Source organism: Pleuronectes platessa, chromosome 14 (genome assembly GCF_947347685.1).
Source record: "Pleuronectes platessa chromosome 14, fPlePla1.1, whole genome shotgun sequence".
NCBI lineage: Eukaryota > Metazoa > Chordata > Actinopteri > Pleuronectiformes > Pleuronectidae > Pleuronectes > Pleuronectes platessa.
In genome coordinates this window covers 18,392,381-18,411,838 of record NC_070639.1, presented here as the reverse complement: position 1 = coordinate 18,411,838, position 19,458 = coordinate 18,392,381, and the positions used below count along the sequence as shown (strand labels likewise).

The following is a 19,458-nucleotide window of genomic DNA, read 5'->3' as shown; positions in this document are numbered from 1 at the left end:
TCAACGCGCTCTCAGCTGGATGGAACAACCCAGTGTTGAATGAAACAGTGGATAACCAGCATTGTGAGGTGAGATAATGAAAAGACATACATGTGTTGAACTAGCATTGGAGCACAGGCCTGTGGGACTGACTCCTCGAGGAGCTCAGATTATATGCATCTGCATTCACAGGCTGCCCAGTGAAAGTAGCATATCCACAGTGCAGAAGCAGCAGAGAGCCTCTAACAGCAGCTCTCAGGACTGGGGTTCGGTTGGCAGCACTCTGCGCCCATTTCACAACCTGTGTGTAGATGTGAAGCTGACTTGGCATGAATCAAACGCACACAGTTACAATCACCCTGTGTGCAGACGGGGTCAAGTGTTCCTGAGCAAACTGGGGACTTGATCACAGAAGAACAGTGAGTCAGCATATTTAATATGTAAAATATAATCGAGGCTGAGTTGCTGTATCTAACACTTTCCATCAAAACCCGCCCCTCACCTCTCCTCCATCCCACCGCCGTGCATCTGTGTGTATTGTGTCCTTGACTGATTTGTTTTCAGAGAGCGAGGATTATCATTTTAATTTGCAGCACTTCTCATAGAAGAACTGTAGTGAGGAGATGAATGTAACAATGAGAAACAACTTCAGCACCTGTTGAATGTGATCCTGAATACACACAAATAAGAAAGTCTGTTATATAAGTGTGGGCACACGTCAGGCAGAGACCTGGGTGTGATGCATGGATTCCAAATGACATTAAACCAGGTGCAGTCCACCCTGAGCAGCTGTGAGGCTGAAGTCTCATGGCAGAAACTGAGAAAAGGCGTTCACAGCTCTGTGAGTGTAAATTAAATATTCACCGCCATACACTGTGTTACCAGATTACTGAATACACCTGTGATCACAAACCTGAGAGGATAGCCCTGCCATACTTTATCGAGTATTATAGATTCAGTTTTTGTTGATATTGGTTGAACAAGCTTTACACTACCTCAAATTACGTTTTGGAGCTTTTGAGTTGTAGCATAGCTGAGTAATTCTTTTGTGTAGTTGTATTTGTGCGTGTTTTGATACTTTATTGTGTATAGTCCACAGAAAAAACTACTTTTAAAAATGACTATAGTCGTCTAAATGAGTGGTTACATCCCTCTTCTTGTGACCATCCAGCATCATTGTGTTCTTTTGTTAGAACACTCTATGGACTCATCTTGGTCTAACGCACATCTATATCTGATCTCCGCCTCTCAAACAGAAATCTGTTCACAGTCATGGTGTGAAATGTTCACTTATCATCTGACTGACACAGCACATGTTTAAGGACCTGAAAGGAGAAGTCGGTGCTGCTGAGACGCTTGCTTGCACAGTTCCCCACTCTAGCTGCTCTCTGCATATGAGGAAAACACTTAAGAGAATACTGTATTATAGTACACCACGACTGTAGCACAAAAGAAAAGAACAAGACCCTTTTTATCTCTCCGTGGAAATCTAAAAGACAACAGAGAACTCTGTACACACTGTACTCCAAACAATACCCATCTGAAGTCTAAGCCAGGCACACAGAAAAATAATCATTAAAATATAAGGGACTGGCTTGTGCTCAGTGCTGTTTTTATGTATTATTTATACTATATTTATTATTCATTAATCGGCAAAGCAGTAGAGCAACGTTTAGGACTGTCACCTCCCACCAAGAAGGCTGTGGGTTCTAACCCGATGGCTGACTGGGGTCTTTGTGTGTGAAGTTGGCGGTTTTCTGCCGGTACTCCAGCTTCCTCCCAAAGTGCATTAGCGGCAAGGAAAAGGTTAATTGGAGACTCTAGATTGCCCATAGGCGTGACTACCAGCATGTCTCTATATGTCAACAAGGGATGCCAGTTCTACCTTTCATATCCACCTCATTAAACTGTTTATCCAAGAACAGAAATCCCTCGTCCTAGCTAGCTTTAGGTCTTGTTTTGGGGTATTTTCTGCAACTGAAATCAATTGCAAAGTGCATGCCTAATGCATATGAATGGTCATGTGATATTCATTTAGACAGAGAAAGTTTTATTTTAAAACATTGTATTCAAATATAAAACATTGATTGAATGAAGCATCGAAAAAAAAACGTATCACCTGTTTACAGCCAAGATTATTTTCATCAAGACAGATGATAATTGTGGAAACTTGTTTTCGGTTCCACTGGATATGGAGAGTAAAGGATTTGAGATTCTCCCTCATCAGTTTTCTTCCCCATCGAGCCATAACAAGCCACACAGATTCAAATAAAGTAGGATAATGAAAAGTCTTCGATTAAAAATCTGCCTCTGATATGGGGGTATTAGCTGCTGTTTCCCAGAGGGGGGCCCAAAAAAGAACATGACTTGTCATTTTATTTTCTGATCTTTTCCATTATATAGTACTCAGCTCTTCCATTCCCCAAAGGAGACGCTTGAAGACTACAGCAAAACCATAATAAATCATCGGTTCCTGCAGTTACAACAAAGAATTTCACTGGATCAGAGATTGAAAAGAATTACAAAACAGCACTCAACTCATAACTTCAGTTCTCGAAATGATTTCCGTCTCTGTCGCCGACGACAGATCACAGGGTAAATATGCTGCATAGAAGGCGGCTCTGTGCAAATATAATATCTGGATGAGGAATAATTCAGCAGATACAATCATTAGTTTGGCTTCTCGGTGGCATCGGGTAGTTATATGGTCGTTAAACTCAAAAGGCGTCTTCCTGTTGGGAGCCTGAACATTTGCAGCCGTGTTGAACACAGACAGACAGCTGCCGTCATATTCCCTCCGTGGTCGAGGTAAGTTCTAACGTCTCTCCACCAATCCTAATTAGAAGCCCCTTCTTTCCTCATGATTAAGTGCTGGGCGTCTCGGGTAGGGAAATGATGCATGGCACGACCTCCTTGTATTAATTATGTTCTATTAGTTTTCTTTGACAACCTGCGAACCCAAAAGTTAAGCATCCTTCCTTGTATCCCACTTTCACAGAGCAACCCAAGTTGTTCTCGGAGAATAATGAAAGCGACTGTTTCAGGAGGATGCGTTTTTACATATTGCTATAAACACAAGATGTTAGCATTATGGGGGGAAAGACATCTCCAGAGGGATTAGGAGGTACTTTGTTATGTGTACTGCAGCAGCGGCAGGGGAAAACAAGTTCCAAACAAGTACCTTCGAAAAACAGAGGGCTTGCATTTTTTGCTTTGCAATTCACATCAAGTTAGCTGGAGTGAAATAATAACTTTAGCTGCATCAGCAGGAGTTCCACTTCCTCTAGAACCTTTGGGCAGCTAATGACTAGAATGATCCGAGTGCCACCAGGTATCCTTCTGACTGTTCCTTTTATAATTGTGAGGACTGAGCAGAACCATGCGTCACCCTCTATAAGAGGATCTGCATGATGTAAATGCAATTACAGCCACACTTAGCTGACTTTCTATTTTTAGCCAGTTGTCAAGGTTTATGAAATTGCACTTGAAACATAATCAGACCTGGTGCTGCTCAGTTAGACCTAGTGCTGTTTTGAAAGCGTCTTTTCTGGATGTGTCTCCAGAACACGTCATCTCACTTGGCATGTGGATTTGAAGGGCCCAAGGAAGTGCAGTGTGGAAGGTTGTGCGATTTGAACACACAATAGGTTCAATATTAATAAAGTTTGACGAACAAGACAACAGCACCAACAACTGATTCTGCAGTAAAGGCTTCTGAGTTTCTGCCGACGCCAGCTCATGAAGCCTCCCTTCATTTGGGATAAGTAGCTTCTTTGGATATTCCAACAATGTCAAACAGTTGCCTTCGCCAATCCCTGGCTCAGGCCTTCTACTGCGGTCTGAACGCTTGATCCCAGATCAAGGGAAGGCCCCCTAGCAACCCTACAGCCAAACCCACGAGCCCCCTTTTCCCATCAATGTCTGTTTATCATTACGCCCGTGTTCTCTCCCCTACTTACATCTGACTGAAATGCAACTTTAAGAGAGCCTAATCTAAATCTCTGTGAACTGCACTCCCTCTCGAGCTCCACACAAGTTCAACATTTTTTACTTTTTTTGTTTTGTTTTAATCAGATTCCAAGGTTTGAAGACTGGAGAGATGTAGTCCTGAGGTAAAATCACTTTTCTGAGATGAACAATGACACAATCATTTGTGCCAACTCCCCTGAAGACTTAAAGATATTCTAAAGACCCGTGTGGTATGATATAACTGCAACGTGTGAGTCTTTTTAGAAATACTTGCTTAAACATAAATACTCTTATTTTGACGATAACTAATATGGCAATACTTTTACAAATTATACAAAGAGGCCTAATGTCTCTCTGTCTGCCTAAGCTTGGTCAGAACCGCTCTGCGTTCCTTTTAGCACACTGGGGGCCCATTTACCTTCATTTGATCACGCAGAGCAGTCAAACAGACTTCCAATGTCTGCTGCATTAAAAACCTCATGAGCCAGGCGAGGATATCGCAGACCGTTGTGTGTATAAGGGGTGAAGGACCATAATGGTTTTTATGTCAAAGACAATCCTTCACTGAGCTTAACAAAAGCACCTTTGTTCGATAAAAGTACAGTTGAGCTGTGAGCCGTGTTCTCTTCTGTGACAGTCGTGAACTTCTGTACCCAATTTGCCCAATGCATTGGTTTATAACCAACAATCATAAAACTACGGACCTCCCCAGTCCCAGTTAATCACTCTTTGCTCTGTGGTTTGTGCTGATTAGCAAATGTTGCGATGGTAACAAGCTGGATGCAAATGGTGAACAAGGAAAACAGTCCATCACCTTAGCACCAGCAACATCGTGAATTATGAGAAACCTGATTTTTTGGCATACAAAACAACCACATTAAAACCAGTACATCGATGCTATTCACTGAAAGGACAAACATGGCTGGGAAGAAGCACAGTATGATACTTTAACAAAAGTAGAAATATTAAACTAAAACATTCTGCGTATGTGGTCGCACGGATGACTCAGCATGCTGACTGAAGTGGGTGGTGTCAAAGTGGACTGATTAATTGGAGCCGTTTGTTGAAACTGTAGCTTGGTTTATTAAAATCCCTATATTCCAACTCAAAATAGAGTCAGAACATTTCAAAATGTCTCCATGCTGACCATGAAGCTGGTCCTTTCTATCAGCACTACACAAGAGATGGAGGACAAACGGCACAGCCCTTGTTCTCTGTTCAAAAAGAATGCATTGTAAAAGTTCAGCCAGAGCTAATAGGAATATACAGCAGCTGATGAAGTGACCTATATGTACCAGTCTTAATCTCATAATCATCTTGTACAAAGGAAGCAATTAGAGTTTAAGTGCTGGAGTTTATTTTGCGTGAAAACGATCCTGATACATTTAGATTGCAGTAACAGAGATGTCTCGTTTATTTATGTATTTATTCATTTTTGCCTGATTAGGAAAAAGCCTCTTTCTCAAGAAAAGCTGAATATCGGAAACTGCAGAGGCCTGACTGCGATTAAGAAGTCCCTCCCAAAAATATATTCGAAAGCCTTGCTAAACAAAAAGAGAGGATGAAAGCCAAGTATTAGCAGAATTAAATAAATTGGTTTGCCGAGCCCATTGAGTGCAATAGGTCGATCCAGCTCTACTTTCAAGTGGTGAGATTGAATTAGCTCAACAAACAGCATGTTCCAAAGACATAACTAGATACTGGACAAATTTGAAAACAAACAAGTAGTCGAATGCAAACAAAATAATGCAATACAAAATCCCCAATCCTCCAATGTAAGTTACTGTACCAGTCACATCTGACAAAATATGGCCATTAATGTTGCAAGAAGCCAGGCTTATTATATTGAAGTAACTTTAGTCCGTAGTTGTCGTTTCATTCTGGTTTCTTTTTGCCATTAAAGCCATTTTTCAGACACAATCTCTTAAAGTAAGGTACAAGGAGCGTTTGGGTCTGACATGTTTTAAACAACAGGAAAATGCGGCATGAATCCTGCTGTGGAAATCGAATCTTGTCTTTCACATTTCTATATATCTTTGTTGGGGTCTTCTCCTCCTATGTGTTTAATACCTCTTATTCATCCTCTCACCCTGGATGAAAAAGAGTTTGAGAGTTATTAAAAGTCCTGCACAGTGATTCCAAACCCACACACGTGATTGAATAATTCAGTCTGATCTGACCTCATCTCTTTCCCCTCTTAATCCAGAAGTATATATGCTCCAAAACTAGTCTTATTATAAGAAAATAGGATTGGCACAGTTTGTCATGAAGAGAACATTTGCACCCATTTCTTGAAAAAAGTCCACTTCCATACGTCCCAGTTGGTCAAATCTAAATTTCCTGTAAAGTAAATGTCACACCTCAAAAGTCAAAATATAGATTTCACCACGACTTCCTCGCTCTTGCTCTCCTCTCCTGTATTTCCTGTTTTGAAGAGCCTGTTTCAGCACAGCGGTTGATCAAAGGGCAGAATAAAACAAGCAGCCACTGCTCCGCAATCATAAAATATATGGAAACGTTTCTCAGGTAAGAATAAAAAAATCCATTTGCTTTCGCTTCGCCGTCTCTCCGCTGTCTCTCCCCAGTGGGTCAAATACACGGCAAACAGTGGAGCCTATTTTAACAGCTCCCTGTAGACGCTGCTGCTCAAACACAGAGAACCCTAGGAACATTTACCTGTTTCTCTTACTGTGGATTGTGCATCAAGGAGGAATCCTCAATAATTCGGAGGAGATCTTTTCAGTAAAAACAACCAAAAACACCAGATATGACATTAATATCAACAAAAGGATGAAATGATGGTGGAATAGGAATGGCACCCGTGAGAAGAAACAGGGAAATCATATCAGTTGGTAATCTATTTACTTTTAGCTCCGTGTGCAGCAGGGGGAATGAGCACTCGGTGCAAACTGCACTACGAACACATTGAACACAAAGCAGTTGTTTTATGAAACATTATTTTGCATTTATTTTTTAGCTCGCCCGATATTCTCTGCAGCTTCTCCCCTGCACTCCGTCCGACCGACGCCTTCAGGCTTACAGTTTCTCTAAAGCAACGAGGAGTTCATCTCATTAAAACTATTGTAATTACAACAGCCGTGTCATTGTTTTGTTAAAGCAGCAAATAGCCTCTTTTCTTTTTATGAAGGGGAATTACAAGCGAGCTTCCTCACCAGAGAGCAGTCATGGAGCATATTAAGAACCCAGACAAATACGAGGAACAGAGTGATGGAGCAATAATAATAACACTGTGGAACACCGAGGATTATTATTTCTAATAATTCGCATGAGATGTCATTTGAATTGTCTGTCGTGTCCGACGTTGTGACCAACTGCTTAAACCCGACCTTCATGCAGACAAGCATAACAAACAAAGCAGGAGGTCATTCACTTCAACCTCAAAACTCAATATTCCCAACGTCCAGTGAAAGCCTCAAAGAGCAGGACAAGGCCCCCCCCCCCCTCGCCTCAATCCCCTCAGCTGCTGATTTACTCAAATCTTTGCACTTGAGCCGCGGTTTGCAGCGGTCGGAGCAGGAGAACCTCCCGTCAGCAGGTTCACCTCATTTGCATTAGAGGAGCTGAAGTTGTTGACTAATCAAATTTCAGTATTGTGACTTTTTCTTTGCTTGTTGGGGAACTGCTCTATATGCCTTAAATCCATTCTAAATGAGTAATCGGGTTACAACTTTATTTCAGCTGCACTTATCTGCAAAACTTAGTGTCCTCTAAGTCGTCTGGGGGGGTTTGATTCGTGCAGTCAGCTATTGCAAAGACTATATTTAAAAATACCACATGATGCAGCACAGTGGTGCGGTGCATTGCAACGTTCCCAGTTGAAATCCCAGGTTCACATGGGGTCGACTTTTGCATTTGTGGAGTTGGCATGTTCTCTGTGTGTTTTTTTTTGTCCTGGGTATTTCCTCCCCCCAGTCCAAATACACGCAGATCTGGGTTCTGTTGATTCTATATGTGTGAAGGTGCGTGTGAGTGGTCGTTTGTCTATATGTTGTCCCTGTGATACACTAGCGACCTGTCCAGGGAGTAACCTGCCTCTTACCCAATGTCATCACAGGATAAATGGTGCAGATAATATTGATTATTAGGGATTAATGGTACTGAACATGTAGTAGACTTTACCATGTTTCTTTGTGTGAGAGGGGAGAAACTCAAAGGGTGTTCAAAAGCCTCTGCAAAGTTCAATTTACATTTAATTCTTAACATCCATCATAATATCTATATTAATCTGAGCCTGATGAATTCAGGAATCCGGTCTCCACACGTGGGCCTTAATCAGACAAAGCTCTGACGCTCAGGAGAAGCCTTTTCATGTATTTCAATATTAGTGTTAATTGAAGCTGCAGGAGCAATCCCGTAATGAGGTGACCTTCTATCTTTGACTCCCATCAGCTACACAATGGCACTCACGGCGGAATATCACAGCGACTCTTCATAATTACATCCTCAGTTACAAAAACCCGTCATGGCTGTGTGAAGCTCCCCCCCCCCCCCCCCCCCGTTCTCTCCCTGAAGTCTGTAATGGAAAAAAAATCCAACCGTGGGAGATTTGTCCAGAAATAGGACGTTTTGTATAAGGATTGTGTGAAAGCCCCCCCCCCCGCGAGGCTTGAAAGGGACTTTTGATAGGAAAAGCTTACTCTTCTCAAGAGAATATTCTCGTGGGATTAAGGATCTGACTGCGAGGAATCTCCTGCCTGGTGGCTCTCATGAGACCCGCCGGCAGCTTTTATGACAACCTCCATCAGCTCGCTGCCAGTCAGGAGGAGAGGTAGAGTGCAAAATGAGATCTCAATTGCATAATCAATGTCAGGGGCTTCTGAACAGACACATTTTGTAAAGGGCGCTTTGATAGCAGTAATATGCAGCGCATGCCGTTACAAATATGATGCGCTCAATGCTGATCAATTTTAAATGAGACAAAGCTTTGCATCTGTTTGTTTCCAGTCAATGATTAGCCCAAGGCAATGTTTTTTAATAATGCAGAATGCATGTACGTGAAAAAGCTCCAGATATAGCATGTGTATCTAATTGGAGCAATATATTTCCACCTAATATCAATAGACAATGAGCTTTATTCAAGTTGATCATAATCAGGGTGATATAGTGCAGTCTGGCCAAACCCAAAGGAGATTTGCATGGAGCTAGAAAACAAACCACAATTCGCTTGTGCACATTTGCAAGAATTTTCTGAGTTGTGATGCCGAGCTGCCTTATTGATATTATATGACTCGAACAAAGGGAAACACCTTGCAAGCTTTACACTGTTTGTAAAAGGCAGAGAGAGATCCCTTAAATCAAATGAGTCGCAACAAATGGTTGCTGAGACAAATATAAAACCTGAAAGCTCGGGTGAAAGCAAATCTCTTGATATCATGAGATCGTTAGATTAGTCTGACATTGTTTCAAGGAAAACTTTTTTTCATATGAAGTATATAATGGATAGCTACATTGCTGAATGGGATAAAACATTTGAAAGAAACAGTTTTGCCGTTGGTTTTCTTTTTCCTTGTTTTGCCTTGATTCAGTTCTTTGTGATAAGCTAGTCTTAAAACAGGTCTGTACTCACTGAGTAACTTTTATATAAATTTTATGAATCACATTCATCAATTTCAGATTAGTCTATTCATCCGAGAGTTTTTATATCTGACCCGAGCTTGTCTGGGTCAGGAATGGATCAAACATTTTGAAATGATTTCCCGGTTCAGGTCTGGTTTGGTCACATTGCGTGTTTCTATAACTGTGGAAAACATTGGGCTCAGTTGGGATTCGGACACAGGAAAACAGAAGGCCTGTCAGTTTTGTTCGGGCTCGGTTAGTTTTCTCTTGAGCCGTACTTTAATCCATCCAGCCATCCATTACCGATACCCTTTATCCGTTAGGGGTTCTCTGGGGGTTTGGAGCCAATCCCATCTGACATTGGGCAACAGGCAGCGTACACCGGATAGGTCACCACTGTACTGCAGCACAAAAACGACAGAGACAAACAACCCTTCATACTCACATTCACACCCACAGAGAATTCAGAGTGCCCAGTTAACCTAAGTTTAATTTTTCACAAGCTCAGACCAATGCTATTATTAAAATACTATTTCTAGCCCTTAAGTAAGAGAGCAGACGACTTTATGAAAAGGAGCCGCTTTATATTTACGTGTGGTTGCAATGAAAGACACATGTTGTGGCTTATCTTCCATTTCAATATGAGTAGTCAGATACTGATTATTACCAATACCACCCATTCTTGATACTTGAGATTGTTGCTTGATTTCTATTTGTTCATTCGTGTTTACTTCTACGTGTGTGACATCACTGATGAGCGTGTTGCAGAGCACGGAGAGTCTCGAGCAGCAGCATTGGGGTTCTCTGCCATGTGTGACTCATGTCCTCAGCTACCTTCAGTCCTCACCATATGAGACATGGCACACAGTCAGGGATGACACAGCTGCTGTCAAAGTGCTGACAACAGCAAAGCGCCCCCCCCGCCCCCCCCCCCCCCCCCCCCTGGACAAATCCCCTGGCTTCCGTCGCTGTGATTATATTCAGAGAGATAAATACATTACAAAGACCTGGAAATCTAACTCTCTGTCGCGAACACGTTTTTATATCTCCCCATTACAGTGTCTGCAGATGTTTAAATGTTGAATCACTGTGTGTAAACACCAAGACGTTACTTAGTCTGGACGTGATTTCAAGCAATAACGCTGTGTGTTTACTCCAAATACCACAGCACTGTAATTTATACCTTCACTAATGGAACAATTACTGCAATTATCATGCTACAAACTCAAATAACGTGTTATTCATCCACTGAGCAAAACAATTTAGGTCATTCAGGGAGAAAGAGATTTGTTCAGCTTGCCATAACACCCTCAGCTATTATTATTAATTAAATCGTTAAATAATTAACTATTTGAGACCAAGGGCCGGTGATTGAAATGCGAGCCGGGCAAAAGCAGAACGATTCAGACACATTTATTTTAACAACTGTTAACCTCGACATATCCAGCACATGAGCTAATGAGAATGTGATGCAGATAATAGGCCGCTGGCGTAGGAGTCGGCTGAGACACAGCTCCGTGTCACTGTGTGACTGTTAATGCAACAGAAGTGATGTATGGCGCTAACAGGGAGTGGATTAACTGGATCAGTAAAGAGACTGCAGCACCAGGGTAGACGGCCATTGAATAAAGGCATGCTTCGTGAACATTCCCAGGATTAAGTTGTCTGGTTGTACAGTGTGGTTTTAGTGGAGATGAAGTCAGCTGGAACAGCTGGATGAAAAGAGAAAGGGGAACTGTGTGGGCTCAACAGTAAAACATCACTCAGGAATTAATTTAATTTAAAAACTTCCACACAGACCACTTCAGAAACTATTGTACAAAATGTAGTTGGATTTAATTAACTTGTTGAGAACATAGACTGTATATAAAGATGGAGAGCATGACTCCACTTCCTCCCACGAAGCTTAAATATATCTTGAATATGAACGCTAACATCTGGCACATTCGGAGCCAGAAGCAATGGAGGGAAGGAGCCGTGTCAGGGAGGTCCAGACGACACGTGCTCTCCACTGGATGAGTCAATCTCAGCTGTCAATCATAATGCTTCACCACGTTTGACAGCATTCGGTAATGAGTAATTAAAACCAAACACTTTGGAAAATTAAAACTGGGACATATATTGGTATGATGAGAATGACATAAAAAACAACGGCAACCATCTTTGAGAAAAAAATTGTTTGATGTGTGTTTTGATTTGTAGTTTGGTCCATCTCCCTTCCATTAACATGGAGGAGGGAGGCTTCACGAGCTGTACTGCAGCCGGCCACCAGGTGGGGACGCTCTGGTTTCGCCTTTGGCAAAGTGTCATGTCTTTATATACAGTCTATGGTTGTACTGCAAGTGACCAATGAGACGCCCCTCACAGAGTTTGTGCACGGTAACTTGGAAACAAATTGTCTCCAGCATGTTTGTCACTGTGACTATTATTCATTGGAGTTAATACAACAAGTGCACTGATCTCATCTCAAGTTGAGTTAAGTCCTGTTTTGAAATCTGCAGGGAAACTCGGGGGGGGGGGGGGGACTTTAGGTAAGTAGCCAGATGGGACGTCCCATCAGTGGGAATCAGAGCAGATGTTCCAGGTCTGGTGACGTTGTTGATTCATTAGCCTGGTTTATGATGTGCTCTGGGCCGCAGGTGGTGCTGGGTTTCAAAATATTTATTATCTTCATTAAAATACTCACTAACATCATTATTGTATAAAATAAGTTATTTATTTCAATCTCTCTTCTTTACCACTTTAAGTGTTTTTTGTCGTCTATTGATTTCTGTTGCCGAAGAAGCTTTGTGTGTGTGTGTGTGTGTGTGTGTGTGTGTGTGTGTCTCTGAAAACACTGCTTACAACTTTTCTTAGAGTGACTCATGTTCATGAATTGCCCTGGTTTAATGGGGCAGCTGTGTTGGAATGACACATTGTGTAAGATGAGTTCTGCCTCGTCCTGTGGTCTGATTACTGTGATGCGTGGGTCATGTTAAGTCCAGTACTAGGCAGACGGCTGTGTGTCAGGGTGGTGTTAAAGGTCTATAATCTACACAGCTTGAGCCTTTCAGTTTGTAAATTGTGTTTCCTTGAATAGAAGCAGTGGCACAGATTCTGACTTGTGTATTATTACAAACAGTGGGACGCGGTGGCACTGGCACAATTCAGTTCTTTATCTCACACAAGAACTTATCTTTCACTTTTAGGAGCCTGTTCACATAAACGGATATTTCAGAGGCAAACCTTCGCCTTTTCAACACTCTGAGTCTGTGAGAGCAATTTAAAGACTTGCTTCCTGTGGAGAGGCTAATCATAGCTTGTCTTCGCATTGATTTAGACTTTGTAGAACCTGGACCCATGGTATTCGCTTTGCATTTGTGTATGTGTGAATGTGCCCTTAGTCTGTGTTCTCAGATTGTGTTGCAATAAGACTTACATTTCACCTCAGTGCAATTCCCCCCCGTTACCACCCTAAATTCAATCAATTCTATAGGAAACACTGATTTGACTTGTCGTCCATCTTTATACACACTCTTTGGTAAGGGCTAACTCACTTCATGCAAAGCGGGTCCATCTGAAAATGCACTTTACACTCAGGCATTTGAATACACGTGATTTGTGCTACCCTCAGACTGTCCTCCACCGAATCTCTGCCTCATCGCAGCAAGTGTGTCTGACAACAACAACAATCATCAAAACCACGCTGTGATCACAAAGAGTGTTTGGAGGAAACTGAAAAGTTTGCTTCTTCGTATTTCTGCTCCAATTTCTTTCTGCAGGGTTTTAATAAACCACTCGCACGACAGCGTGAGAGTGACACTTTCAGACCGAGTTTTGAGAGCATCTCCACGAGGCACCTTTTTGAGGTGAGAGAAAAATGTCTGCTTAGAGTAGAGGGAGGGCGAAACGGAGAGAGGGCAGTGTGTTGGCAAATTTTAATTGCTAATGTTGCGCCCGTGGCCTTTGTAGCAAAAAGCTCAGTGTATATGGAAAAGTGTTGCTCGAGGAGAGAAGTGAGGAAGCATCACTCATAGACGTGTCAAGATCCTTTTTTCGATCCAGTGTCAGAATCGGGAGGAATGTAAATAATAGGGTGGCTGCTCAGGGATGAAACATAGGCTCTTCTTAAAAGTCAGACTTATGCAGAGAAGAAGGGAAAAGTGAGTGTTCCCTTCAGATATGCCACCTTGCATCTGAGTCCAGCCCCATGTAATTAATCACATCAAGACAGCGCATGTAAACAGTCTCTGTCTTCCTCCTCGTTTTCTGGACGTGTCACTTGTCAGCGGATCACTTCTGTGAAGAGTTTTCATGCATCACTTACATTTTACCTTCATTTATGATTTATTGTTTGTGTGCTGTAGCTTCGTTAAGAGTCTCACGTTTCAGTGAACACGTACACCGACCTCCTCGGCGCCAAACATCTACTGAGCAAACTCTCGATCCCAAGAGAAAGGAACTCATTGGTTTCCTTGATTGTTCCTCCGTCACCACTGTCAGGCCACGTTGCCACTTCCTTTAGAAAACAGCTCAATCATTCATGTAGCACACGATTGATGTCAAAAGCAACAGCAGACAGGCGGCTGTGTTTATCTTTGCAGCCGACTGGTATGAGGATAACAAGTTCTTGTCTAACTGGTTGGAAATTTGCATTTACCTAATGTGATTGATTGTCTTCTTCCAAAAGCAAAAGTGTGCTGTAAATTATTCAGTGTTACTTGATGAAATGTGAGATGCCAGCACACTCGCTCCTTTGAGCTTCTGTTTCAGAAACAACAGAAGCTCCCAGCTCCAGCAGGGATGTTTGATTTGAGCTTTGATGGTGCAACAGTGTGGTGACATTGCACATCGGTCCCTTTGACCCCGAAATGAAATGCCTGACTGTCACTGAGCATATTAGTACACTTTTATTTTTCTTACAGTGTCCTAGAAGGAGGACGGGGTCCCGTAAGCCCCCCGGAATAATCCAGCAGGAGCTGTGATCCCGCTCATTAAGGAAAACCTTTATTGATTTCTCAATCTTTTGAAAATCATTGCCCCTCTGCTGATTCACGGGGCTGAAAGTTCTCACATAATTTAGATGAACCGTCGACAGCTTAATTATTCAATTCTCCTGAGGACTCCAGGCAACGACGCACAAAATAATATTTTCATAGCCACAAAATTAAGGGATATGAATAAAATAAGAAAACATAAATGAGGATACATAGTCACTGAACAGATACAGAAACATTGGTGTAATCACAGTGCTGCATTATTGTGACTGGACATAGCCTCTAATATATTATGTTTAAGAACATTACATTTTTCTCCTCACAGATGAAGACTCACTTTCCTCAAGTAATAAGATCCCTTTGTCAAAAAAAGGAAAAACAAAGGTGTTTTTGAGATTTATTGTTTTTCAAAATAATAGGCTTTGATGTTCATCACAAACCATCAGGGATCAACTCTCACTTGTATCCAAGGATGAAGCCGTACTTTTACTGTTTGTTAAACTATGCCCGTAAATATAACTTCGGGGTTTCTGATTGGTGAGTCTTAACATTTCTTAAGATTTATACGGAGAAAGAAAAATACGCTCATCTCAAAGATGACAAATGAAAACCTGGGAGAGAAGATCTTACTCCTGCAGTGGTGTCAAGCTGCCACTGGATGAGCACTGCGTCTGGCTGTCATGTTTAAATGCAGGTGCTTCCGGAAGGCAAAAATAAATCCAATCTAAACAGCCTGGTTTAGCGGACATCAGCATCCTGAGGCTAACAGGACTGTACAGTTTAAGATCCCTTGAAATTCAAAAGACAAAATGGAGAAACAGAGAGCTACACCCGGCCTGAAAACTTTTACTCTCCTCCTGTTATGTCCCTAACAATCTCCTATAAACATACAACTTATTTGCAATCCACAGTAGTACATTAACTTTGTTGTGATGGCATGAAACAAACCACACCCCTTACATAACAAATCACTCTGTGCTCTGCAGTGTAAGCAGCACCAGCAGAAATCCTACCTGCGTCAGTGACTGTTATAACATCCACAAAAGACATTACAGTCCTCTGCATGCAGTCAGAACTCAGTCAGAATTCTGTAGATACAGCGTTTGCTGTGCACATTCATGAAACACCGAACACATAAATATCAATGCACTGTTGAGACCCACATATATTTAAATATACATCATATATTTAACATATCTGGTTATAAACACACACACACCCTAATAAACACATAGGGGTGAAAACAATCCCCTAACTAATTAACACTCAGAAGATCACATACCTCTGCCAAAGCCTGACAGTCCCCTTCAGAATCAATCAAGCAACATGAAGTTGTTCACACATCCGTTCACTCAATACACCTGATGCTTTTCATCAAGATGCTTTACTCTCTGAGAAATGGTGGAACATCCAAAAACGTTAATCTCACTCTGTTGTCAGTGAAAAGAGAATCCAGGATCCGCCCCTGCTCCAGATCTGATACAAAATATATTGTGATCTTCCCAAACCAAAAACTAAATCCTCTCCACTAAGTTCTGTGGTAATTAGTCCAGTAGTTTGTGAGTAAAGCTGCAGACTAACAGACAAAGAACCCTAATTATACATAACCTTCTTGGCGGAAGTAATAAGGCATTAATGAGAACCATTTAGAATCAAGGTCAAAACTAACTTGACTCTATTCTCTTTTCATTTTCACCAAAGTTCCTTGTGTCATAATTTAAATGGGTAAAAATATTGCAAGTGACCATCGCCCCCTGGTAAAAATTAACAAATGGCCGCCTGCTCAGAACCTCAGCCCTTCACATCTCATATTATCATCTCATCCTCTATTCTGATGCTCAGCTCTTCCGTGTGTGCTCCAGGTTAATGGCAAATGTATAACCGGCTGTAAGAAAGACCAAGTGAAGCTCTCTGACTGGAGATCGTCTTTGAATATTCACTGTGAAGAGTTAAATAACAGTCCCATTAACTGCAGTGCTGCATTCTGCTCTCCAAGACACTGATGAAGGTCGGGCTTAAACGACTCCGGCTCTCAGTCGGAGCCAGAGACTCCCGGCTTAGCCACAGCTCTGGGAACTTGCTCACAAAAAAGGTTTACCCCACAATGCTGCTGGCCTAGATAGAAACACAATAGGGTGGCTGTGCATAATTCACAGCACATCTTCCCTCCACTGACAAGTCCAAAAATTGAAAGGGAGCTTGTCAGCCTAATTAAGTATTCAAACGTATCATGTGATTTCACTCAGGGAAGTTAAATCAATATTTGCCCACATGAACGTGATAGTCAGACTTGTGACATAGAGCCTGGAGCCGGTGGTAGACGTACAGGAGACAGATGTGTGGCCCCGAGGAGCGTCTACTCATTCAAACCAAACTACACCGAATACGTCCTCACAGCACAACAGGCTTTATTCCTCAACTAGCTGTTCTCGGGACGTTGGATTTAATTCCAGAAGATTGCGACGCCAGTTGTGACAGTCCCTCAGTTAGACCGACACTAAGAGGACGTGTTTGCAGGTGGGGTGTGTTAAGTTTGAGATTTCCTTTCTTGTTTTTGAAGTGGTTCTGGTTTCCAGCTAAGCAGCAACGCATGAGCGTTCTTAGCGCCGCCAGGATGTCAAATCCTCACACTTGGTGTCCCGGCTGCATCCCTTTTGAACATACGCTCTTTCAAGTGAAATTAATCAATCTCTTTATCTCTTGGGCAGTGTCATTACCCAACTGCAGAGTGAGAAATGAAAGTGCTAATCGCACAGCAAGTGGGGCTTTTGTGTGGGAAGGCCAAGTTTTCCTCCTCACGCTGCCTTGGAAATGTGTATTCAATTGAATTGAAGTGAGTGAAGGATGAATCCTGAGATTACCTCAAACTCCCTTTCTGGTGGAACATCATATTTCAGCACAGCTTTCCAGGGGTGATTCACTCACAAATAATGCTGTTTGCATTTACGATACTACACGGAAGCATAGGAAGGTATTTGGAGCATGTAAACAAATATACGCAGTTCATTAGACTCAGTATTCACGGAAGAAAATAAGAATATCGTGCAGCCCCCTCTCAGACAGTAGCAACTGGGGCCATAAATCCCCAGCGGAGCATATACCACGACATGATTATTTACAGTGCAACAATGTCTCATTAAGTGTTTGACATTACCACAGCATACACATCATTATGGTAAAAGTCCTCTCCCTGCTTGTCACCGCAGGGCTGAGGACGGACAGCCCGTCAGAGAGGAGGTATTATTATACTAACCGCCATCGCCCTGGCTTAAAGACGTCCAATAGCAGTGCAGGGTTTATGCTCCCCAACAATGTGTCAGAGAGAAGAGGATTACTCACATTAGTTTTCCTCCTACAATATGAAGCAGTAATGAGTAGCTGTGTGTGTGTGTGTGTGTGTGTGTGTGTGTGCACAGTCTGCATAATGGGACTGAATGTGCCTGCAGCATATCTACCTGCACAAATCCTGAAGTTCCTCTCCTGGAATTGATCGAACTAAAAACGGCATCTCTGTTCCAGAAGATTACATATTTAGACGCGCGTTTTCTTTCCATGAATCCATGACTTCATGGTCTATGAATATGCAAATAAGTCCTTCATCTAAGTCCGACCACACACAACGCAGCTTGTTTTCTGTTTTGCAAGCTACTGCTGCATAATGACAAGTACCAATAGAGGAGTAATTTAGGCAAGAGGGTTTGAACTGGAAACCAATGCCATGGATGAAGAAGACGAGCGGATCAATCAAATCAATATATCAGAGCTCTACGTTATCAAACAGCAGATAATGTGTTGCTAAAGGTAAAAACAAACTCTGACTGCAGTACCTGAGGTTGCATGATACTTAGCTGCATCTTCTTCTCCCCTGAAAATGAAGGTTATCAGTGATATGCTGTAGTGAAACAATATGGAGCATGGACGTTTTAAAACCAGTTTTAAAATTCATGAGGCCGATGCCAATAACGATTTAGGGAATAAAAAAATATAAACGCTACTGTTAATCGGTCAATATAAATATATATAGTTGTCAATGAATATTAAGGTGTTGTTTTCTACCCATGACAAAGTAAATGAGGCAGGATATTGTAAAGAAATAACTATAAATGATTAAAAAACAAATATAATCAAATATAAAGGACTTGATTCTGGAGAAAAAAAAAATGTTTTAAATAAAACGTACAGACACATCCTCTGTACATAGTTTATTCTGAAAAACACATGTTTTCCCTTACAAGCGCATAATGGAAAATACACATGTCGATACCAATTTGTAGGGAAAGGAATGATCCTTTCCCTACAAATTGATATTAATCAGCCAACAGATCGGTTGAACTCTAGTTTAAGCCCTGATTTCATTAGAGTGTTCTAAACCAGGTTCAAATAGATGTGTTTTGTTAAATACCCCCATCTGAATGGGATGAAAAGTATTATTTCATAAAGCTGATGAATGTTGAACAACAAAGCTTAGAGGGCATATTTCTCAGTATGCAGCAGGGAGGAGAGAGTTTTGCGTTATAGGTGGAGAATATCAATAGTGACCGACACATTCATGTTGAAGAAGAAGAGCATTTTTTTACCTGCTTTCCACGAGAACTGATGCTCCCTATGAAACACCACGTCTGACTGGACTGGACTGAAGAAGAAGAAGAGGGACAGGAGGAGGAAGAGGCCCAGGTGGTTCCCAGCTCGTCGCGTCCAGGCAATGACCTCAAAGTCATCTTTCAGAATCATAGTCCAGCCCATTGCTTCCTCTCTTACTCCTGTGGGGGGGAGAGCGTTCGATTCATCAGTAACTCACTCGCATAGACGCTGAGACACAAGAGAAGGGAGAGTGTGTGTGTGTGTGTGTGTGTGTGTGGTGTGTGTGTGCGTGTGTGTGTAACACTTCAAAAATGGGACTAGACCGCTGTGTAAAGAGAAAAGTCCTGCCCAGAAACATGACATTCACTGTCACCTT

General features: G+C 41.9%; 1 protein-coding gene across 1 annotated transcript in view; it reads right to left on the bottom strand.

Moving 5' to 3' along the window:
* The window catches only part of thsd7ba (thrombospondin, type I, domain containing 7Ba), a 132,266-nt gene extending 113,022 nt beyond the window's left edge, over nucleotides 1–19,244 (bottom strand). Inside the window, exon 1 of the mRNA XM_053439976.1 lies at nucleotides 19,079–19,244. Coding sequence (XP_053295951.1) covers nucleotides 19,079–19,244 — 166 coding nt within the window. The remainder of the gene's footprint in view (nucleotides 1–19,078) is intronic.
* Nucleotides 19,245–19,458: the final 214 nt, after the last annotated feature.